Source organism: Dacryopinax primogenitus, assembly GCF_000292625.1.
Source record: "Dacryopinax primogenitus strain DJM-731 SS1 chromosome Unknown DACRYscaffold_10, whole genome shotgun sequence".
NCBI classification, from domain to species: domain Eukaryota; kingdom Fungi; phylum Basidiomycota; class Dacrymycetes; order Dacrymycetales; family Dacrymycetaceae; genus Dacryopinax; species Dacryopinax primogenitus.
Genome location: NW_024467207.1, coordinates 427,040 through 448,969, shown reverse-complemented (window position 1 = coordinate 448,969; position 21,930 = coordinate 427,040). Strand labels below are relative to the sequence as shown.

Below are 21,930 nucleotides of genomic sequence, written 5' to 3'. Positions count from 1 at the left end.
GTACAGGGTTGAAGGATTGAATATTCCAATCTGAACCGCTGGGCGGGGATGGGGAATCTTCCGCCCCACCTAGCACCGATTCAATGTCTTAATGGCTCAGGGCATCACGCACTATGACAGCTGGACTATATTATTCCGGACAATGGTGAGGGGTGCAAACTCCTACACAAAAGTGTCACCTGAGATTAAAGACCGCGAAGATACGATCAGCATCCCGCACGGGTGCCGGGGACCTGCGAAGCACATGGAGTTTCCAGAGTCTGCCTGGGTGACCATCAGCGAAGAGCTCAACCTTCTTGGTGATGCTGCACAGAAACGAAAAGAAAAGCACCCCAAAACGGGAGAAATTGGTCGGAACGCGGAAGCAGCCAAGGGGATGGGGGCCCCCTCTTTCCCTGACCGCCGAGAATTTCACATCGACGAATGATGGAACTGGTCTCGTTTGTACTTCCAGAAGAGAACTGCCAGCGGTCAGCAGTATTAAAACTTGCAATGCACCATCTATTCTCCACCTGGTGATAACTATGGTTTCCAAGACAATCGGGGCGGACACGCGGGATCCGAAAGTTAAATAGCCTAACTTAGCAGTGTCGTGATGAAAAACGTGTCGCTGATCAACATCGATGACGGCAGACAAGGAGAATCCAAGTGGTGTGTTCGGCCGTTGGCGACGACAATACAAAAAAGGCCAGGCATGCATGCGGTGAGACCCTTGCGTTGCAAAGCGAAAAGCTGGTTATTGAAACGCTGCTGCGATTCTGTATGTACATGACTTCGTGCTCAGAAAGGTGGGTGATAAAGCAGTGTAAAGACGGCGCGGTCGAGGGCATGTCTTGAACATTATGAGAGAGGGTCGGTCACGCCCGTACCATGATCATCTGTAATGTCCGAGGATGTCGCTCCCACATCCTTCGAGGGCCAAGTGGTTTGGTGCTGGCCCAGGCGTTCTGCTCCGTGATCATTCCCCGCCTCCATCACCTTATGAACAAAAGAACTCCGCGTACATCGATCGAATCTTGTCTCGTGCAGGAAAGTACTGCTGCTGGAACTTGGTGGCAAAGCATTGATCCTGCCCAGTCCATCAACAGTCCTTTGGTACAACAGTTCCTGCGGGTACCACAACCTCGTTGGCAATGTATGCACCATCCTGGATAACAACCCTATCCTCGATGACACAGTCCCTTCCGATTGAAACGAAGTTGCCAATATAATAAGGTCTTACTCTGGCGCCCATCCCAATGATGGCGTAATCGCCTATAGTCCCCGGCAGATAGATGTCGGCTCCATGGTACCTGAAACGCGTTGGCTCAATGACCGTATCGGAGCCTACTACCACGTATTTGCCCAAGGCTAGAAGCGACCTTGCCTTCGGATTCCGCCGGGAGGGCCGAACAATGATGCGCGCACCAGGCATGATTAAGCAATTGCCGCCCAACGTGAGATCCCCGGGAAGTGCTGTGATGTTGGCGTCGTGATGAATTTGGTTGTGAAAAGCGTCTGTGTAATACGACTCGAAATATCGCGTTGGTCTTTGGAATTCGTTCTCCCACAAATCCGGGAGGACAACCGGCTCCACTTGCTCCAGAGGGGGTTGCCACCAATAAGGAAGGGCGAATGGTAGTTGGCTTCCTGGCCTCGGACGATGACTTCCTGTTAACCAGACCCGGATGGATTCCCAGAACCGGTCCAGCCAGAACTTTGTCCCTCGCCGATAGCCTCTTCTCCAACAGAGCGCGGCGAATTGATAGAGCAATGCAGGTTTAGGTTCCAGGGGAAGGTCCCAGATGTTCATGGATGGAAAGCCGTCGCCAGATAGGGCAATACGAGTGTGCGTAGCAGTAGCGCAATGTCGAGATGAAGAAAGACCTATGTTGTCGACCAATCGGCCAAGTTCGTCATCCACCATACTTGGGGCATCCGTCCCCAAGAGGTCGGCGATGAGCTCACTTGCTGAGCGAGGGTCATATCCTCGTCTTGGCGCCATGGTTGGGGAAGAGAAACAAAGGCATAGGCGAGCAGAGCAATAAGCGCGTAAATTTGACTCGAAAATCATGAAATCCATGGCTATTCAGAAATGGTGCGCCGTTGTAGACCCGCAAGTTTCTGATGGCTTCGGAACCCCTGTTGTGTTCGGAGCTTGTGAACCACATCCCACTGTGTCGGATAACCGACCGACAACTCTCAATTTTTTGATGCAATATCCCAATTACTTCGGGAAGCTAGCAATTAAAGAGACAATAATCTGCGAATCGGTCCCGATCATCCGATGGGCTTTGCGACATAGTACGAGAAAAAAACGATCTTCAAGGACAGTGCGACACCGAGGTGCAGCACAATAAATACAATCACAAACAGTCGCACAGACTTAGATTCAGCCTGAAAACCGCATGAGCAAAGTCATAAGGCTAGTCTGGATGTAATTTTGCTTACCGTGGCGAGGATAGGGTAGATGTTCCTGATGATGAACGCTAGCGATATTAGAGCAGCAAGTAAGGTGAGTCCCCAACGCAGCAGAGGAACGGGTATAATGCAAAGAAGGGCAGTAGGTATCCACACTTCGGTGGAGTCAATATCTCAGGATCGAATACGAAGGTAGAGAGACCAACCTGTCATGCCGTACCCCCATATGCTCAGGCATTCAACAACACTACACTCCTGTACACCACTCCATTGGAGCACGGCCCATATCCCTGTCGGAACTGCGAGGCCGTATATATATATGAGTCCCACAGCGACGCTTAGCAGTGTCCAATTGTAGTCCGTCGGCTCTGATGAGAGATATGACGCGATTGACGACGCAAGTGATGAGGAGACGAAAAGGGCGAGGATGAGCGTCGTCAACGTCCAAAATGGACCATACAGATCCGGTCCTTCTGGTCCTGTTAGGTGAGAATCTATGGGGTACATGGACATCAGACACCGCATTAGCACCTGCATGTATGTATTCAGACAGGAGGTAACTTCGAAAGAGCATACGACTCACTGTGTTTGTGTCCACATCGAACCATTTTTGATAGTGTTCAACCTGCCAAAAGCTTGTTGATACAGGACGGTCGGTGGTATATCCTACCCATCAGTGTTATATGCATATTTCATCATTGAACCTAAAAGAAACTGACCTCGACGCGAGGACGTCGCTGCTGGTGCAGGCTCGACTGCTGCATCGGGCTGACCGAGGAAAGCTGGTATCCGATATTAATGTATGCTAATGAAGATCGGTCATTGCATACACTTGAATTCCAATGGTTGCGCCTCCTCATTAACATCCAACGTTTGGTATTTTCCAGACATCGTTCAAGACAGAATGACGACAAGCACCAACACCCAGGCGGCATCTCTGGTAGGGTCGACTGGGTCGTGGCGATGCCTTCTGACCCCGGCCTGTGAGGGCGGTGACGAGGCGTTCAACTGCGCTGCGTAGCCTATTGTACCTTGACTCCTAACGTCTCTACAGACTCGGATTCCAAGATGCAGAATCCAACTATTGCTATCCCACTCAAGAAAACAGACGAGGTGGATTGGACAACACCGCTGCGGCAGGCGATCTCGCACTCGTATGGCGACAACCCGGACAGCTATGTCACCGAGATTGGGCAATTGTCACGTTGTCGGCAGGACGCAGTGAGGGGAGCGGGGAGTGATCAGACGGGTATGTGGTGCAGCGTTATTGCCGTGTCCGCGCTGATGCTCTTGTGCAGCAAGAGACTTACTGTACAAGTACTTTGGGCAACTGGAGCTCTTGGAGCTGCGTTTCGCCGAAATCAAGGTCTCCTTCCCTTGGTGGGCATAGACGTTGCTACCAATCTTTCACTGCTGAGACTCGGATAGGTATGATGCGTTTACATCCAAGTTAACGACACAGACGTCGTTGGCATTTGAGAAAGCCTGCGTTATCTTCCAAATCGCCGCAGTTCACTCCGCACTTGCTCAACAACAGCACCGAGGTTCTCCTGAGGGGATTAAGCGCGCATTTTACTTCTTTCGATCTGCCGCTGGCCTGCTCACTTACATCAACGAGAACTTCCTGCATGCGCCATCTACTGACCTCTCTAAAGAGGTTGTCAAGTTCTTGACGGGCATTATGATGGCTCAGGCAACCGAGGTTTTCTTCGAGCAGAGCCGCGATACGAAGAAGAGCGACGCACTGGTAGGCAAGATCGCAGCGCAGACGGGGGCCCTGTACACTAGTTTGTCGGAAGAAGCCCGCGACTTCATGGGCAGAGGCATATTCGACCGGAACTGGGTGTCGCTTGTCCAAATCAAGGCAAAATATTTCACTTCGGTTGCCCACTTGTATCGCTCTCAAGTCGAAGCAAAGGACTCGAAGCATGGGGAGGCACTTGCCCGGCTCCAACTTGCAGAGAGTCTTGCGAAGGAAGCCAACCGGATGTGCAACTCATTCACCCCATATGCGCTGTCGTCGTACTCTCCAACACTACCAGCAGACGCATCGTCTTGTATCATCGATATCACCAAGACACACCTTGCCACTGTGACTGCCGCCCGAGAGCAAGCAACTAAGGACAACGACTTGATCTATAATGCTGCAGTTCCCACGGAGGCGACCCTGCCGCAGCTTGACAAGCTCGCGGTCGCCACTCCTATCACGATACAGGAAATCTACGCATCACAAGACGTGCAGGCAGTCATCGGCAACGACTTCTTTGCACGACTCATTCCTATGGCAGTGCACGAAAGCGCCAGTATCTATAGCGAGGAGAAGGCCAAGGTGGTCCGTTCCGAGAATGCTCGTGTACAGGAAGCAGAGGATGAAGCCGAGCTAGGTCTGCGAGATTTGGGCGTAATCGGACCTCAGATCGGCAAGTGGCGCGATTGGGGCGACGGTGGCATCGCAGCGGCGAATGGACCGGACAAAACAGAGGAGGAGAGATACCGGTATGAGGCAGAGATCAGGAGCGAGGAGGAGAGGGGGACCGTGCGCAGCATGCTAGCCGACTTGGACAAGCTCAAAACTTCTGTTGGCCAAGATTTGGGTGCTGCTGAACGAGAGCTAGAGATTGAGACCAGAGACTGTGAAACCAACAGGGTGAGCTTCACTGCTACGACACCCAATGCTAGGTCCCTGAATGTATCTCAGGTCAAATACCAAGATCTCTGGACACAGGAGCCGTCAGCTCCTTTGACAAGAGAGCTGCGCCAGCGTCTCCGCGAGAATCGTGATGCGTTCACATCAGCCAGCGAATCTGATACCCGCATTTATTCCCTCTGGACGTCTGTAGAGGGCGATGTCACCATCCTGCTGGCTGGTCAACCCTTGCCTGATGTCCAGCCCAGCAGTAACAGCATGAACCTCGTCGATACTGATCTGAGCAGTGACGATGACGATCAGGCCCGGGCGGATGTCAAAGCCAAAGTGAAAGAGATTGACGAGCGAGTCGGTCGCCTCAACAAGATTCGCCGAGAACGCACCGAGGTGCTCAAAGATCTCAAGCAGAAGATACAAGATGACGATGTCTCTCATCTGCTTTTGGTCAGCCGACGCTCTCAGCCTGGTATGGAGTCGCAGCTGTTCACTGCAGAGCTGGAGAAGTTCCACCCGTACCAGGCTAGGATCGCCGCCACCTTAGCTCTACAGGAACAGCTGATGAGCGAGATTGCCGAGCTGTGGAGGAACTTAACGATGGGAAAGGCGGTACGAGAATGGGCGAGGAAATGGGAGCAGGAAGATCGAAAGGCGAAGGACTCAGGCGAGAGGTATAGCAGGGTACGTGTGGCGTATGCTGAGGTTCGCGATGGTCTTGGGTGAGTGTCTCGGCACAGAGTTTGTTTTTAGTGCTGATTGCTCAATAGGAAAGGGTTGCAGTTCTATCGTGACCTCACAAACATGGTCACTTCGTTGCGTCGTGACACTCTCTCCTTCTCTAAGAGTCGCGCTGCAGAACGTGAGCGTCTTATTTCCTCGGCGGAGACGCAGCGTCGTCTGCAGTCACCTACCTCCTCTGGACTGCCGGCTCCCCCTCCCCCGCCTTCGGCCAGTTCTCTTGAGAAGACGTTCGGCAGCATGTCGCTACAGGATGCCGGTATCCCACCCCGTCCTCCACCTCCTCCTCAGCAGCAGCAGCCCCGTTGGCCAGCATCACAACCTCCTGCTCCCATGTCTCCCGTCCATGCAGCGGCGACACCTCCGGCATCGTCGCCCTATCCATCTTTTCCGACCCCACCTTCCCAACAGCCTGCCCGGACACCGGCCGCAGACCCTTATGCTGGTCTGTTTAACGCTGGTGGTGCATTCTCGAGTGAACCCGCGCGCCCACGTCCTCCGTCCCAGGCAGTACCACAGCCGCCCCCCCAACCTTCTTTGCCTCCTCCGCCCCCGCGTCAGCCGTCCTACCCAGCCCCACCAAGCCAGCCTCAATACCCCTCTATGCCGCCTCCCCCAGCGACGAGCTCGCCATACCCGGGCTACCCTCCTCCCCGGCCTCAGCAGCCTCAGCAACCAGCATATCCGTCGTTCCCCCCACCCCCAGCACCTCTAGGGCAATGGGGCCAACCCGCCCGTCCTGGCCCTGCACCCGCGTATCCTCCTCCCCCAAGCCAGCAGCCGGGGTATCCCGGTGCGTACCCTCCACCACCGCCGTCTCAACAGCAACAGCAGACCGGGTATGGAGGGTATGGCCAACAGACCGGATATTATGGGCGCTGAACGAGTTGTGTATGATGATGTGAAATTCTTGATACGTTTGTTACGAAAACCAGAAAACACCAGATTGTAAAATAGTGTTGTTACAGTGACAATGAAGTGCTCTAACCGGATCTCCTTCATCCGTATTCCGCATGTAATTCAATCGGCCTGGCACAATAAGAGATGACGGACTGTGGAAGCGAACTCGCGATTGGTGCGTGTTGCAGTTCCCGTACGGGCTTCGACCGGCCCTCCATGTCACTCTACTTCAACATGCTACTTATTGAACAACATATACTGTTATTCGAGGGAGTCCATCTCTCTCTTGTCTACTTGCGACCACCTCTGCGATTTTGAAGTGAGTGACGTTGGTGTTGAAACATTGTAAGCTGAACTCAATGAACGTTACAGCATGCAGATCTTCGCGACCTCCCCTCCCCCAGGCGCGGCCTACACCAACGCTGTCCCCATAATACCGCAGCACAGTACCCTCCGGCATGTGCAGTATCCGGTTCCCCCAGACCTGGACATCACTGAAAAGCCCTGGGCTCTACCTGAACAAACATCCATCGTGTTCGTGCACGCGAATGTCGTAGACCCGGCGAACGAGCGCGTGCTTAAGGATGTCACCGTAAAGCTAAAGCATGGTCTGGTGGAAAGCGTCGGGAAGACCAGCAACGAGAGCGACATGGGCCTGACGGTGGAAGAGCTGCAGGGAGTGGTTATCGATGCAAAGGGGTTCTATATGTGCCCAGGCTTGATTGACTGCCATGTGCATATCATGGCCGTTCCGGGCTACGAGAACATTATGGAGACGATCAATGGCGTGAGAGACACAGCTATTATCCGCTCTGCTTGGGTATTGAAAAGTACGCTTTCTCGTATTACCCTCCCGCTCATGCGCTGATCAACATCTAGACATGCTCTCCCAAGGCTTCACGACCGTGCGGGACGTCGGCGGTGCCACGAAACCCCAAGCCGAAGCGGTCGAACAATGGCTTACGCCTGGTCCTCGCCTCTTTCAGGGTGGCCCTGTCCTCTCACAGACAGGCGGGCATGGGGACTCGACCGACCCGTATGGGCCGCAGGTGTGCTGTGGTGTGAGGGGAGCTGGACTGGGAAGGTTGGTGGATGGGGTACCGGATGCGTTGAGGGCTGCCAGAGAGCTCATGAGGAAGGGCGCAGATCATATCAAGATTACTGTGAGTCCTGAATTTTGTATATACCCTCGGTATTCAACATCCTACAGACGTCGGGTGGTGTTGGCTCGGTCACCGACAAGCTCGAAGCGACGCAGCTCACGAAGGAAGAGATCATCGCGATCACCACAACCGTCAAGAACATGGGTGGTATTATTACCACCTCCCACTGCTACACCAACGATGGCATTCGGCACTCAATCGAGGCCGGGGTTGGAGGTATCGAACACGGCAACCTGCTGGACGAGCCCACCGCAGCGCTCATGGCAGAGAAAGGTATCTACCTGACGCCCACACTCGCCGTGCACGGGATCATCATGAACCCGCCTTTTGAGAAGTTCCTTCTCCCGTCCCAACGCGAGAAGAACGCAATGGTGCGCGACGCTGGCCTGATCGCGGTACAGAATGCGGAGAAGGCAGGCGTGACCGTGTGCTACGGTTCAGATTTGCTCGGCGTGCAGCACGCGTTCCAGACCCAGGAGTTTGTCGTCCGGGCTAAGGTGCTCCCCAGCCCGACAGTGCTCAAGCACGCGACGACGAACCCGGCCAAGCTACTCAAGATGGTGGGCAAGATTGGAACCATCGCACCCGGTGCGTTTGCGGATATTATATTCCTCAAGGCGAACCCGTTGGAGGATGTCACGATCATTGACCGTCAGAACGAGTATTTACTGGGTGTCATGAAGGAAGGCCGCGTTGTGAGGAGCAGGATTGAGGGCCTGGATGTTGAAGTGCCGCTATGGTGATAATTGCCGCAAAAGCAACGTTTGCAAGGACGGTTTGGTCAAATATTATGTTGTATATTCTTTGGGTTGAGATGTATGCCAAAAATACATGAAGTTGTGTTCATGAAGAGGTTCGTGATCGTCATAAAGAGAAACTATGAATACAGAAACAATGCGTGTCGAGCACAGCTCGACGTGGAGGTGATGCTTGATCTCATCACCTTACCAGCCCCGAGAATCTGAGCTGGATGACGCCGGCGAGGAATCATTAGAGGACCAGTCTCCAACCGATTGCTTGAGGTCCAAAAGGCTAGAAGTAGTCGAATTTGACCACGTCCGGCTCATAGGTGAGACAAGTCCATGGTGTGTCCTTGTCCTGATCTGTTCGATCTTCGGAACGAGCTCAGTGAGGAACTCGAATGCCAGTGTACGGGTGCGGACTTCAAGCTCTTCGAGCCAGTCGATATCGGCATATGAGAGTTTGAGGGAGCGGACATGGATGAACTGCTCTTGCATAGACGCGGCCGTACGGAGAGCGTCGTAGATGCTGGATGTTGACGAGTGGATCGGTGGCAGTTGGAGGTGCAGGACATCGCCCATAGGATTAGGAGTGCTATTGCTCGGGCGAGGGATGGAGATGGGCCTGCCGGAGCGCATTGACCAAGCCAGCTCGGCGAGGATGTTCAGACGCGCAGCGAGGTACCGGACCAACTGGATCAGAGCGGTGCGCTCATCCATCGGAAGCTGGTGCAGGGAGGTGTGGAGGATATCCTCGTTGACCTTGTGCAGCCCGCTGCTGAGGTCATCCAGCGTGACTGAGATACCGAAATGCGAAGCGTTGTAGCGAGCGGGCATTCTGGGTTGAGTGGGAGGGGAGAAGTGGATGTGTGGACGACCAGCGAGGTGAAATGGAGAGAAGGCTGTATCAAACAAGCGGTTCTGAAGGGAGCTGGCATTGACTGATCCGCTTTATATGGGTGAACGCGCTCTTATCTTGGCCAGTTTGAGTCGGAACGCACCTTTCCAACACAAGACAGCCAATAGCAGCATACAGCCAGCCCGCGACATTGCACGACACTGACGCTGGATGGCTGAGACAAGTCTATGTCGCGGACATCGGACACGCGGAGACTGGTGTCGGCATATATGAACACAGCGGCGAGGGTGTGCCGGATATTGTTTTCAATTATGAGAATGGATATGTACATCTGGAGTAGTGTCAGTCGCGGAACGTCGGGATATATCGCTCGGACGCACCTATGATGATGAAGCGGACGACGAGGAAGACTTTGCCCGCTCTATCAGCTCACGCGAATACCCCTTCGTCCGACTCCAAAGTCCAGCATAGTCGTAATGCAGAGCCGCAACCCATGCGCTCTCGATCTCTTCATTCCATTTGCGCTTAAGCAGCTCTGTGAAGGGCCGCTCTTCGATCCGCTGTGAGGCTGGGACGGGACCCGGTGGCAGAGGATCAGCCATGGCTACAGAGCATCCATGCAGTCTAGTTATTCAGATAAGAATTTGGGTAAGGGATGGAGGGTAATGTGATACATACGCGTTCGAGACGTTGTTCGCCCTCGTTCGGATGGATGACGAGAACGCTTGGTACATCTGAAGCGCCCTTAGCGGTCGGTAGAAATGAAGAGAAGGATGCATACCACACCGCCAGTCAACGCGCCCGCCAAGGTGCCCACGACCCACAGTGACATGCTTCAGATGTATGTGCGCCGTTGTGGGTGTTGTGGACGGCCGACTGCCGTTGATGAACAGGTGAGCGATGAAGATCAACTGCGTGAGTGGCGTTGTTGACGATGCTGCCCGCGGATGATACCACTAGTGCTCAACTACTATCTACCTTAGAATCCGGTGCTGCGGCTTTCCTTTCCTTATCTCGAATTTCTGTACTATACCTGCATGGCGGGACGGACACTCCTACCACATGTCGAGGTTGTCGACAACTTTGACCCCAGCCTGGCTTCCGAGCCTCCAGCAAGGTGGTTCCTAGACGACACCTACGGCACTGTGATTGGATTCATCCCCCAGCCGGCTCTGGACGCGTTAATAGACTACAACAAGGATCACCCTATCTTCTCTCTGGTACCGGATGGGAATCGACCGTTGCCGAAAGTTGCTTTCCTGCCCTCGGTCAATACCCCTGCCTTACGTACGCAGGTGATGCACGACCTCTGCACGACCTGGCGTGACGCTGGGCTCTTTCCCGAAAATATCGGCGGGAAGAACTGGCGTAATGAGCAGTACACGATCCACTACCACCCGTACGCTGACGTCCGACCCGAGAACGGGGCGTTCGCAATGGAGCGCTCCGCGTGCCAGCTGTTCGGCGTGGTCACGTACGGAGTACATATGACTATGTGCAAGCGTGTCAACGGGGAGCTGAGGATTTGGGTCCCGACGAGGGCGAAGAACAAGCCTACGTGTGTGCTTTCGCTGTACTCATAAGGAGTGGTTGAAACAATTGGAGTAGATGGCCGCTATACCTCGATAACACCGTGTACGCCTTCTAGAACACCGATCCTTCCTATTGATCTCATTCATACAAAGCGCTGGTGGGATCCCACACGGTTTCACCCCGCTGGAATCAATGATAAAGGAATGCGAAGAAGAGGCGTCCCTGCCCGCCGAGTTCGTCCGGGAGCACATCAAGCAAGTGAGCTCCATTACCTACTTTTACAAAGAGCGGGGAGGCTGGCTCCAGCCTGAGGTGCAGTATGCGCTATCCTTTTGCTTTGTGTGGTAGGAAGTTGATAAGCGCAGGTACGTGTATGATATGTTCCTCCCCGAGGGGGTGGATGAGTCCCCCCGCCCGTCGGATGGGGAAGTGGAGTCGTTCGAGGTGCGTTTCTCCTGCTCGTATGGAGACCTGGACTGAGCCGCGATAGTTGTGCTCGCTCGACGATATACTAGAGAAGATGCATGCCGGAAGATTCAAGCCGAACTGCGGTGCAGGTGCGTGGTCCCACCTTTCCCTTCCCGGCATACCTCATTTGCATATAGTCATTATCGACTTTATGATACGCCATGGGTATTTGACCGCAGAGAACGAGCCGAACTATCTGGAGATCATTACCCGCCTGCACAGCCGGGCGGAGGGGTACGGCCCAGTGAGGAAGACATAGTGTTTTCATCACTGAATAGAAACAGATGTAGCACTACATACAATCAACAAATGGGATGAACAATCACGTGGTTGGCGTTTGGCTGGCTCCTGCATTCGAGGGAGGATTGCCTCCCGGACGAAATCGTCCAAGTTGTGGAACTTGAGTCCCAAGTCGAGCAGTATCTCCGGCGGATTGGGTCCAGAAAAATCATAGTACCCATCGCTGAAGAGCTTGAACATCTGTGATGCGTCAGTACATGGTATCGGCAAAGCGAATGAGGGCAGTACAGAGATGAGATGGGGAGGAAAACCGGGTGGGGCGGGTGGGTTTACAACTTCTATTTCTTGGCCGGATACTGCTTGTCGGTGAGCACTGGATTTTATTTCTGGGGAAACGACTCACACCGTGCAATGCTCTCCCCTACGTCATTAGGCGAGTACCTCCCGCCGGCCACAGAGATGGGCTCCTTCATCAACCGCTCCCTCCACCCGTCCTCCTCCCATACGTCCACAACCGCCCGCACGATTTCACCAAAATCACCTCCAATCCAGATACTGCTCATCTTCACATCCCCAGGGACGAGCACGTACGAAAGTGTCCATTTCCCTGGAGTTGGGCTAGGGAAGAGCCGGTAGGGCTGGGTGAAGAGGTTGTCCAGGAAGGCACCGAGGTGGAGGATCACGCTCGGCTGGGAGACGGAGGTAATGTACTCATCTACAGCGTGTTTCTGTTCCCAGTGCCTGGGAACGGGTGAGCGTGCTCAGATAACGGGAGACAGGGAGGAATGCACGTGACATCAGTGTATCTTCCTTTGGAGAGCTGGATAGCGCTGGGAATGGAAGACCAGATAAAGAGCGGTACGTTGTTCGCCTTGCATGCATCGGCCATGTTCTTTCCTTGTACTTCGGCATCCAGCGGGCACGGGAACACAGCGTTCCCAAATACCTGAGCATCATTCACTTAGCATATTCAAAGCGAAGTGAGCAAGGGGAACTAACCGCGTAAGCGCCCTTGAATGCCTGTACGAGGCTGACTTTATCCGCAATGTCAGCGCGCACCATCTCCACTCCTTTCCTTGTGAGTTCCTGAGAGGCAGAAGAGTCTGTATGTCTCGTTGAGCCTCGCAGGAGGTAGCCACCCCTCTTCAGAAGGGAGGAGATGACTGCGCTGCCTTGAGTGCCTGTGGCGCCCGTTACGACGACTACTTTGGGGACCATGTTATCCGCTCAGGGGATATTGCCCAGAGCTGAAGCCGTTTTTATACCGTTCCTTGCCTATGCATTTGACTACACAGAGAGAATTCCGGCATAGGCCACAATTCCGTGGGAGAGCGTCGACTAAGCGTAGACCGCGGAACCTCTCGGAGTGAAGTCACCGCCAAGAGCGGCACGAGCCTTACCCGTGAGACGGAAAGAGGTTCTCCGCTAGTGGACGAGGTGTCCACGGACGTGTTATTTTAAGCCACGGTTTAAAGTGGGATGAGGGTCGTGCAGGTCCATGATTTTGAGTTCATGGGGCGTTCGGGGAACGTACGTGTCTTGGCGATTGAGGTGATCGCCTCCGCGAGTACTCGGCTCCGAAGGGGGAAACGGAGTTGCGGTTCGGACAAACTCTTTTAGGGTCTAGCCTCGTTTTGCTCCCGTTTAGTGATTCTGAAAGACGCGCTTTAGAGGAGGCTCGCATTCAACTCGCATCCGAAGAGGCACCTCAACACGTAGGCGCTCTCCCTCTCTCCTCCTCCTGGCCCGGTCAACGACATGGGAAACCTTAACTCCGCCCCCCGGAGAAGGGTGCTCATCGCCCTCGTGTCCCTCACCGCCGTCGTCCTCATCATCCTCAACCGCAGGCAGAACCCCGATGCAAGCTGGTTCTCCCTCTCGGCTATATCCAGCTCATCCTCCGTCGATCGTGGGATCGCACATCCTATCCCACAGCTGATGCTCGATGCTCAGACGAAATTTCGTGCTCTTGTAGCGAGGCAGAGTCAGACGCTCGACCAGGCTGTGAGAGAGTACAAGAAGAGGTATAAGAGGGCACCGCCGCAGGGGTTCGACAAGTGGTGGAAGTTCTGCGAGGAACATGATGTCAAGGTCAGGGATGAGTACGACCAGATGATGCGCGATTTCGAGCCGTTCTTTGCTCTCTCATCGGACGAGATGAGACGTCGCTCGGAACAGGTCGCTCTCCTCCCTTCTATCGACCTTGTTCGTATACGGAATGGCGACGCCAAGGTCGTCAACATCCAAAATGGCTTTGACGATTCCGAAGTCTCAGCTCGTGCAAGAGGGTTCAAAGTCATGATTGAGCCGTTTATGAAAGAGGTGCGTCTTTGTTCCCCGCCTCTGAATGAAGTTGACCTTGTTCAGTTGCCTGATCTTGACTTTCCTATCAACGCCAAAGCCGAGGGTCGCATTCTTATCCCCTGGGAGCATGTACATTACCCAAATATGACAAAACAAGATTCCTCAGGCGGTGTGGAAGATATGCTCGGAGGCAAGTTCATCCCCGATTGGCGGGGCGATTCCTCCGTCTGGGAAGCATTCCGTCGCACCTGCCCGCCTACCTCTGCTGCTCGGCGACTATACTCCGCCACCGTCGCTCAGCTCGAAAGCGGACAGATCCCGATGAACCTCCTCAGTGCGCAGGCCGAAGCACGGGGAAAGGCCCCTGTGCCTAGCGGTGACTTCTCCTTCCAGGAAGATACCGATGACCATTTCTCCTTCTGCGACCATCCGGAGATCCATGTCCAGCAGGGTCATTTCTTCTCCGACTGGCGTACAATTCCCGTCCTCTACCCCGTTTTCTCCCCTGCTAAGGCACCCGGGTTCGCAGACATCCTCATTCCGAGCCACTACTACTATGCCAGCACGAAACGGTACACCTATGGGTGGGACCCGGTACGAGAGGTCATCAAGGAGACCGATGATGGCGAGGTGAGGTGGAACAGGAAGAAGGACCTGATATTCTGGAGAGGGGCGACCACGGGTGGAGGAAGTAGCCCGCCGGGGTTCATCGCGCATTATCAGAGGCATCGGTGAGTTCCCCAGGTCGATTTTGCCCGCATATACTCATTAGCTGCAGATTTATACGCATGACATCCGACGTCACGTCAGACAAAAACCGCACCGTCGTAGTCGCCAACCCTCCAGGAACAAACCACTACGTCGCCGCACAAGTACCCATCCCGACGCTGAACACCTTCATCGACGCTGCGTTCACCAAAGCGGTGGGATGCTCTGCCTACCCAGGTGGGGGCTGTGAGGCCATGCGTCGCGAGCACAGGTTTGCAGACGCCGTCTTGCTCAATGAACATTGGAAGTACAAGTATTTGATTGACGTGGATGGGATGGGCTACTCGGCGCGGTTTATGGGCTTCTTGGCCAGTGAGAGCGCGGTCATGAAGAATACTGTATATTTGGAGTACTTCTCCGAGTGGATCCAACCTTGGTGAGTCGGTCTGCATGGTTGTCCTTCCCATGCTGATCATATGTCATCAGGCTCCACTTCATTCCCGTCTCCCAGAATTATCAAGAGATCTACAACATCTACTCCTACTTCTCAGGAGGAGAGTCCCTCGCCCAAATCGCCAACGCCACCAATCCCGTCCCTCCTACCATCGGGCGGAAACACGACGGGGACACGCAACTGCGGCTGATTGCGAAGGCCGGCCGGCAGTGGAAGAAGACTATTGGCAGGAAAGTTGACATGGAAGCGTATGTGTATCGCTTGTGTTTAGAGTATGCGCGGCTGTGGGCAGATGACAGGGATGAAGGGTCGTTCAAGGGTTGATGGACTCGTTCAGTAGGGAGACTACCCTAGAGATTTGTATTGTACTCGTAGTAATATCATCCTTATACTATATCCTCACACAACTTTCGAAGTCCGCTGATTGTTGATCCCAGAAAGGGGAAATGTCCTACAAATCTTAGGCACGAATGCTTTTTCACAGCTCAGGGGCCGGAGGTGGGCTTCCATCCCTCCTTCTTGCACGACCACAACGTTTGATCTTCGGCACCGAGGCCTTGTTTCTGATGACTCCCTCTGCATATTCTGCTCTGTTTTGGTAGCACGGCCGCCGGAGCTGACCCAGGAGATCTCAATGTGTAGCGTCGAAAGTGAACGTGGTGTTGGACTACTAATTAGTGTCAGCACGGAATCCGCATACAGATACCGTACCGTACGTGTTCTCTGCAACGAGCTATCTTCGATGCGGATTCCCAGTTCAAAAGTCTAGTTCTTGCTCGATAACCATGTGGAACCTGAGGACGGCAAGCCGGAAGAAGCTGATGGGCTCTGGAGCGTCTCATCTCGGGGTGCTCGCAGTCGTATCGAAAATTGCATCTTGTCCCTTTGCTATGTGATTACAAAGGGATTGCTTGCGTGTAATAACGTGGACAGGCCATACCGCTGAAGCAACTCCGGATCGTTCTCTCCAACATGATTGCCACTATTCTCTGGCTTAGCTTGCTCGGGCTCCTCGCTTATGTGGCGTCGATCAACGTCTTTCTGCCCTACCCGGCACTAGCACGGCCGATTTTGCCATGATGGGCTCCCTTTGACGGACCAAAGACCGATCCCTGCAACATCACAACTTGTCAGAGGCGGTATTTCCTCGCCTTCTCGATCAAGTCGAACCGCAACTCTGACTTGAACAAGTAACCCAACTGCGTCGAAGTCAACGAGTTTGTAGATGAGACTCTGCTTCTCTATACCGTTATGTACAGTCGTACCAAGTGTTCATAATTACGGACGGCGACGGTGCGAGCGCGAATCTCAATGGCACAGGCCATGGCTGGATTGAAGCGTCCGACCTCTTCATTTTGGTGATCGCCATCCATGACTCAGTCAACAACACCACCGGTACTCCTTCGTTCATCTCCGTTCCTCTGCATTATGCAATCTGCGCTATCAAACCCTCTCGCCTCCTCAGGTTGCACCCCACCATGCCTAATGTGGGCCGGCCACGGAAATCCCATCGATGCTTGTTGTACCCGGGAGAGCCACGTTGTCGAGCACGATGGTCATGTTCCCGCATTGGGTGACAGGCTCGGTCCAGGCGGGCACGGTGGTGAGACAGGTTGTGTTGTTCTCCTGGCCAAAGAGGCAGGCCTATCTAGGTTGGGCAAACTTAACTTCAGACGCAACCACCTATGCGAACATCAACATCGATATTGGCAAGGCGCTTAACTTTACTGAAATCGGCTATTATGACTCTGAAAGGTACAACCAATCCGCTAGCTCTTGTACACTCTATGACCTTCCGTTGCAGAGGTGGGGAGATCAGCGCCTCCTTGCTGACCTGGTACCTGGTACTAGGGTCATGTCCGAGTCCCGTACTCGTCTTAGTTGACATGCTTGACACATCGGAAAACAAGTACCAGTACGGATACTCCGCTGCGCGCGGCGTTGTTCTTACGGAGTCATGTGGATTGGTGTCCGGAACTCAACCTCTCCAGAACTTCGGGGGGCTGAACCAAGCGAGTTCCGTATTGTCTACCGCATGCGCGACGGCAGTGTTCTTGAGGTGAACAATACAAACGACGGAACAACCGAGTACACGAGATGGGTTGGTAACTCGGTCGGCGGCATCGGAGATCCGGAGATACATCAGGGTGTCGAACATTATGTATGGGTTTGTGGCTCCGATTTGCTTCTCACTATCTGTTTAGTATGCTCCGGATTAAAGTCCATTAATCAATCGTGAATCCTTTATTGCAGCTCACCTCAACTCTAGCAGCCCTTTGTTCGCGGCGCCCGACAAATGCGTCAGCGGTATATTGGTCGCCAAATAGGGTTCGCGGCCGCCGACTCAGGGAGCGCACACGAGATGAGTAGCATGTAGGTGTAGGACGCGCGCAGCAGAGGCAAACTGCGTCCATAATTCCCTAAAAAGGAAAGAGCTTTATGCGTGTTCGCGCGGACGGGGGCAATGTACCTCCGTAATTTCCGAAAAAGGCAATTCCTCCCCTGCGTAGTGTTAGGGTACTGGTTAGGATCCCATCTAGCAGGTTAGGGTTGGTTGAGGTTAGGGTGGGGTAGGGGTTAGGGTTAGGGTTAGTGGTAGGGTGATATTATCATATTTTTCACTGTATTATATTATATCATACTCTGTGCTTCGGTGTAAGCCCATACGTTCAGACTCTGGAGCAATTGCTATATTGGGCGAAAACAGGGTCTTTTGCCTCCGCTGCGCGCGCTCCTACATACTACTCATCTCGTGTATACTCCGACTCAGGACGCTTTGCTATCACTATGATCTCTTCTTCGATCCGGGCTTGTCTTCCTCTCAACCATAACATTACAAATGAATTGCACGGCAAACATATTGCAATAGTCTTGCCGTGGGATGAAGGCACCTGACCTTTGGCTCTCGGTCTTATAATGCATCTTTACGGCGGCCGAGTTTGTATACCACATTCCGACATGTGTCGTCAGCATGCTCTCGATCCAGCAACAGTCCGGCGGACAGCGCTTAATGGCCAAGCTTTGGTAACCAACACTAGCTCACTTTGGAAGATTCCGATTCTGACGGCTGCAGAAGCTAACATTGGAATATGATAGTGGCTGTCTTACCTGGCTGGGCTTAGGACGTATAAAATGCTGATGTCAGACGGTCTTGTCGGCCCACGAAGTTCTCGTAGTTGCGCTCGGCCGTCCTGTCAGCCATGCTCTGTTGTTTACTGTTCCTGAGCTTGTTCGAGCTTGTTCGAGCCTATTCGGTCAACATTTATCCACCTTACCCCGTCAACGGCACCAGTACTACGCAATTTACAGTCGACGGTCCATTCGATGCTCCCAAGTCAAACTTTTATGATGAGACAACTTGGGAATGGTGGTACTTTGATGCGGTATCTGACGATCTCGACCAAGCCATCGTCATTGTCTTCATGATCAACGCCATTGCTGCGACGGGCTCTAGCGCTGCCCCTTTCAATTTCATCGAATTCAATGTAGCGTTCGAAGACGGGACCACTAAAGTGGTTGATTTGCCATCCGGTTCGGTCATCTTGACAACTCAAGGTGACGGCACATATGGGATCATGAATGAGACCGGATATAGCTGGTTTGAATCCTCCGACCTGTCCTTCGCATACATCGACATTGACGAAAAGATTAACAACGTAACTGGCTCTATCAAATTATCTTCTCTGCGTATCGTCGTTCTTGAGAAACTATGACAAAGGCTGATCTTGGAGTAGGAGGCACCGCATCATGCCCAATGCGGTCCAGCCACGAAAGGTGCTTCTTTGGAAGTCGTACCACACCTTGGGTGGCACAACGCTATGCCGGATGCGACTGCCCTCATTAACCTGAACGTAAATGGTAAGAAACTCAAGTTCAAGGGTGCGGGATATCACGATTCGGTTCGTTTTTTGTTTGCTCGTGCGGTCAGGGCGTCGGCTTCATTCTGGATCCAGAATTATGGAGACGTGTCTCTCATCAAGGACCTCGGTACTTGGTACTGGGGTCATGCTCGTGTTGGACCGTACTCGATTGTCTGGTACGACACCCTGGACAATCAAGGGATCGAACATCAATCTGGCTACGCTGCCAAGGATGGCAATGTCCTTGCAGAATCGTGTGGAAGCATGACTGTTCGTCCCACAGGGCGGAATTCAACGTATCCTCCTATCCCCGGCGCCCCGCCTAGTGGATTCCACATTGTTTACGATATGGGCCATCATGGTATCCTCGATGTCAAGGTCACGAACCACGAGGTTGTCGAGGCCGCACCGCCGTTGTATACACGCTGGATAGGCAAGAGTGTTGGTGGAATTAGGGAAAGGAAGTGTACGAAGGCGTCGGGCTCTATGAGTGGTTGGGCGATTGAAATCGGGTGTGAGGTGGAATGTCAATGGCCTTTAGTGGTACGAATACGTCCTAATAATCATATGGTTAGTCATGGGGATCGAAGCCGGATCAATAGCATCAGGCTGACCTATACAGCCTAGATATAGCACTTCTTTACATTAGAGCTCGTCTAGTGAGGTGTTCACGGGAAGTGTCGAAGACCGTGCTTCCCGTGGTTGGCGGCGCCTCCGGAGATAAAAGTGCCTCGGAAGCGAACAGCAAATCGATCAGAAGGAATCGATCATTTACAGGTAGGTGCCATTCATCCTTGTACCCAAACTCATCGCCTGCCCTTGCCAAAAGGTGTGAATCACCGCGTGTCAAGGGGGGATATCCTAGGGTCTTATAGCACACCTGTGATCACCTGATCAATGCCAAGTAGACGCTGTGTAGGGCACCTGCACAAGGCTTAGGATAGACAATTTCCTATGGAGTTTAATATGCTGTCCTAGGATATAGTGTAGAGGATCTGAAATGGATGCTCTAGGCTAGGTATTGTCAGTTGATCTTCCCTGTTCTCATGCCAGGGTGGGGCAGATGTAATATAATCAATATTAATAGTAACATGGGATTTGGACAGCCAATTGATGCATTAATATTGCACAATCCATGTAAAATCCACCTAGCCAACCCATTGACACTGGGGCAACCAGCTGTTCTGAACCCCAGGTTTTTTTTTCTTGTTCCCCACATCTGATGCATAAAGTCCTCTGGCCTCCCTGCTCCTGCTGTCCTGGCTTCATCCCCCTCTAACCTCTTGGAATGTCCATCCTGACATTTTCCCCCTCCAATGATTTCATGGCGGCACTTGAAGTGCTTCCAGAGGCCCAGAGGGTCATCAAAAGAGTGCCACTGCTCTGCTGGATGACCAAGGTGTCGAACAGTACTAGTACCACTAGTACTGGTGGAACTGGAGGCACTACAGACTTGCTATCCTCATGAGTGCTCATCTGCCAGACACCAACACATGACTCACCTTGTGTTCCAGCAAGAGGCAAGCTCCATCACCTCTCTCAGCATTCACTCAGCTCCCTGTCTCACCTGTTCCAAGCAAACCTCTCCCAACATCCTCACCTTCAACTGCACTCCAGGCTCTCATCCTCCTTGCTGCTTCAGACAGCATAGTCAATTTTGAGGGTGATGCACCTGCTACGCCTGCAAGCATTGTAGACCTGCATTGTTGTCTCAAGGCTCTTGAGGCTGCGTTTGATAAGCCTTTGGCAAAACAGCAGAAAAGGATGATGAAGCTGCAAGCAGCCCCTGACCCAGCAATCTCACCTGAGCTTCTCTCCTCAGGCAATGAAAACCCTGCAAAGCTAAAGAGACAGCATTTGGATGCTAACAAGATTGGTATAAGAACATATCTGCAGGTGAGTCAGCTTCTTCAGGCAGCAGACTCAGGGATGCTTACAGTTTTCATTAGTCCCAAGTGCATAACCAGCTGTACGCTGCCATGAAGTACAAGGTCAGCAACAGGATGCCTTGCCTGGGTCTTGGGCCAAAGCCCATCAATTCCAACCTTCTCTGGCCCGACTTTAATCATGATATTAATACTGTTCCTAATCAGCTGCTGCAGGCGAGGGCTGCAACCTTGGTGCTGGAGCAAGAAAAGGTGAGTTATTTCACTCAACACTCAACACATCCCTCACTTGCCACAGAATCATCCCAACAATGTTTCCGTGGAGTACTGTGAGAAGTGGTTGACCATACCTGTGGTGCTCAAACTGGCTTGTGGCACTTGGCCCCATTTGAAGCAGGTATGGACTGCCCAGCGCAAAGAGGAGGAGGACAGTGGGAAAGAGCGGAGAAGGAAACAGAGTGCTGGGCAGCGTGCAGAGAAACAGAGGATGGTGAGTTAATGTGTTTGTGTCAGGCTGCATGTCTGACCTCAAACACATCATCAGCAATGTGTTGAGGCTGGACAAATGGGAGGCTTACTCATAATCCAGCATGCGAGTCAGATGCATGGTGTGATTCTAAACTTCTGCCATGAGCACAACCTTGAGGAGCAGTCTGTGTAGCAAGCACTTGTGCATGATGACTGGGTTGGCAAGGAGTGGTCCTGTGACAAGGATGAGGCAGCCAACAAGAATCCAGCTTGGAGGGAGTGGTTGTTCACCACAGGAAAGTTGACAGCCAATGAGAGGGATGAGTTTCCGTTTTCTGTGCTGGAGATCAAGTGGCTGTCAGGGCATCAGCTCATTGCTTGGTCAAGAGACATGACTAAGCCTTTATGACATGGAAGTAGCTGGTATACCTTGGCTTGTGCTGGAACCTGCTGGAAGGATTGGATGGTGAGGTGACCTGCTGTACATGGCTGTGCATGACCTCATATGACCTCATCCTTGGTCATATGACCTGATCACCTGACTAGGCTGAGTAAGCAAGATGTT

The 21,930-nt window shown here is 53.0% G+C and overlaps 10 protein-coding genes across 10 annotated transcripts; 5 read left to right on the top strand and 5 right to left on the bottom strand.

Moving 5' to 3' along the window:
• Nucleotides 1–1,093: 1,093 nt before the first annotated feature.
• DACRYDRAFT_39734 (uncharacterized protein) lies at nucleotides 1,094–1,450 on the bottom strand (the record flags this gene model as incomplete). Its single annotated transcript, XM_040774467.1, has 1 exon — nucleotides 1,094–1,450. A coding segment is annotated over one exon (357 nt), but the record flags the coding sequence as incomplete, so codon positions are not given.
• Nucleotides 1,451–2,039: 589 nt separating this feature from the next.
• Nucleotides 2,040–3,291, bottom strand: DACRYDRAFT_116579 (Yip1-domain-containing protein; the record flags this gene model as incomplete). Its single annotated transcript, XM_040770228.1, has 6 exons — nucleotides 2,040–2,376; nucleotides 2,431–2,555; nucleotides 2,607–2,931; nucleotides 2,984–3,066; nucleotides 3,120–3,182; nucleotides 3,231–3,291. The coding sequence occupies 6 exons, from the start codon at nucleotides 3,289–3,291 to the stop codon at nucleotides 2,260–2,262; spliced, it is 774 nt and encodes a 257-aa protein (XP_040628308.1). The 3' UTR covers nucleotides 2,040–2,259.
• A 177-nt stretch (nucleotides 3,292–3,468) lies between these two features.
• On the top strand, nucleotides 3,469–6,664 carry DACRYDRAFT_52687 (BRO1-domain-containing protein; the record flags this gene model as incomplete). The annotated part of the gene is made up of 5 exons (XM_040775123.1): nucleotides 3,469–3,649; nucleotides 3,699–3,780; nucleotides 3,829–5,047; nucleotides 5,099–5,763; nucleotides 5,812–6,664. The coding sequence occupies 5 exons, from the start codon at nucleotides 3,469–3,471 to the stop codon at nucleotides 6,662–6,664; spliced, it is 3,000 nt and encodes a 999-aa protein (XP_040628307.1).
• Nucleotides 6,665–7,055: 391 nt separating this feature from the next.
• Nucleotides 7,056–8,588, top strand: DACRYDRAFT_53221 (uncharacterized protein; the record flags this gene model as incomplete). Its single annotated transcript, XM_040775157.1, has 3 exons — nucleotides 7,056–7,512; nucleotides 7,562–7,845; nucleotides 7,893–8,588. The coding sequence occupies 3 exons, from the start codon at nucleotides 7,056–7,058 to the stop codon at nucleotides 8,586–8,588; spliced, it is 1,437 nt and encodes a 478-aa protein (XP_040628306.1).
• Nucleotides 8,589–8,789: 201 nt separating this feature from the next.
• DACRYDRAFT_107960 (uncharacterized protein) lies at nucleotides 8,790–9,422 on the bottom strand (the record flags this gene model as incomplete). The annotated part of the gene is made up of 1 exon (XM_040768565.1): nucleotides 8,790–9,422. One exon carries the CDS (start codon nucleotides 9,420–9,422, stop codon nucleotides 8,790–8,792), a length of 633 nt encoding a protein of 210 aa, XP_040628305.1.
• A 60-nt stretch (nucleotides 9,423–9,482) lies between these two features.
• Nucleotides 9,483–10,353, bottom strand: DACRYDRAFT_22555 (uncharacterized protein). The gene is made up of 4 exons (XM_040772853.1): nucleotides 10,226–10,353; nucleotides 10,123–10,178; nucleotides 9,825–10,068; nucleotides 9,483–9,775 (listed from the first exon to the last, which is right to left on the bottom strand). Exons 1-3 carry the CDS (start codon nucleotides 10,274–10,276, stop codon nucleotides 9,825–9,827), a joined length of 351 nt encoding a protein of 116 aa, XP_040628304.1. The 5' UTR covers nucleotides 10,277–10,353; the 3' UTR covers nucleotides 9,483–9,775.
• Nucleotides 10,354–10,742: 389 nt separating this feature from the next.
• Nucleotides 10,743–11,704, top strand: DACRYDRAFT_53053 (uncharacterized protein; the record flags this gene model as incomplete). Its single annotated transcript, XM_040775147.1, has 6 exons — nucleotides 10,743–11,002; nucleotides 11,053–11,079; nucleotides 11,130–11,294; nucleotides 11,343–11,421; nucleotides 11,468–11,534; nucleotides 11,583–11,704. The coding sequence occupies 6 exons, from the start codon at nucleotides 10,743–10,745 to the stop codon at nucleotides 11,702–11,704; spliced, it is 720 nt and encodes a 239-aa protein (XP_040628303.1).
• A 43-nt stretch (nucleotides 11,705–11,747) lies between these two features.
• Nucleotides 11,748–12,976, bottom strand: DACRYDRAFT_116574 (NADP-binding protein; the record flags this gene model as incomplete). Its single annotated transcript, XM_040770227.1, has 6 exons — nucleotides 12,685–12,976; nucleotides 12,477–12,631; nucleotides 12,089–12,426; nucleotides 11,974–12,041; nucleotides 11,846–11,925; nucleotides 11,748–11,793 (listed from the first exon to the last, which is right to left on the bottom strand). The coding sequence occupies exons 1-6, from the start codon at nucleotides 12,901–12,903 to the stop codon at nucleotides 11,748–11,750; spliced, it is 906 nt and encodes a 301-aa protein (XP_040628302.1). The 5' UTR covers nucleotides 12,904–12,976.
• Nucleotides 12,977–13,432: 456 nt separating this feature from the next.
• On the top strand, nucleotides 13,433–15,548 carry DACRYDRAFT_22549 (capsular associated protein). Its single transcript, XM_040772852.1, has 4 exons — nucleotides 13,433–14,007; nucleotides 14,053–14,720; nucleotides 14,768–15,133; nucleotides 15,184–15,548. The coding sequence occupies exons 1-4, from the start codon at nucleotides 13,444–13,446 to the stop codon at nucleotides 15,473–15,475; spliced, it is 1,890 nt and encodes a 629-aa protein (XP_040628301.1). The 5' UTR covers nucleotides 13,433–13,443; the 3' UTR covers nucleotides 15,476–15,548.
• Nucleotides 15,549–18,351: 2,803 nt separating this feature from the next.
• Nucleotides 18,352–21,558, top strand: DACRYDRAFT_100352 (uncharacterized protein; the record flags this gene model as incomplete). Its single annotated transcript, XM_040767448.1, has 8 exons — nucleotides 18,352–18,807; nucleotides 18,886–19,050; nucleotides 19,105–19,523; nucleotides 20,526–20,907; nucleotides 20,961–21,002; nucleotides 21,105–21,149; nucleotides 21,196–21,387; nucleotides 21,442–21,558. 8 exons carry the CDS (start codon nucleotides 18,352–18,354, stop codon nucleotides 21,556–21,558), a joined length of 1,818 nt encoding a protein of 605 aa, XP_040628300.1.
• Nucleotides 21,559–21,930: the final 372 nt, after the last annotated feature.

Excerpts from the sequence above, each read along its gene's own strand:
- DACRYDRAFT_22549 (XM_040772852.1), top strand. The coding sequence starts at position 13,444 with ATGGGAAACCTTAACTCCGCCCCCCGGAGAAGGGTGCTCATCGCCCTC. Across the intron at positions 14,008-14,052 it reads TTGAGCCGTTTATGAAAGAG|TTGCCTGATCTTGACTTTCC; the intron begins GTGCGTCTTTGT and ends GACCTTGTTCAG. Across the intron at positions 14,721-14,767 it reads GCGCATTATCAGAGGCATCG|ATTTATACGCATGACATCCG; the intron begins GTGAGTTCCCCA and ends CATTAGCTGCAG.
- DACRYDRAFT_22555 (XM_040772853.1), bottom strand. The coding sequence starts at position 10,276 with ATGTCACTGTGGGTCGTGGGCACCTTGGCGGGCGCGTTGACTGGCGGT. Across the intron at positions 10,179-10,225 it reads GCGCGTTGACTGGCGGTGTG|ATGTACCAAGCGTTCTCGTC; the intron begins GTATGCATCCTT and ends AGGGCGCTTCAG. Across the intron at positions 10,069-10,122 it reads GCGAACAACGTCTCGAACGC|ACTGCATGGATGCTCTGTAG; the intron begins GTATGTATCACA and ends CTGAATAACTAG.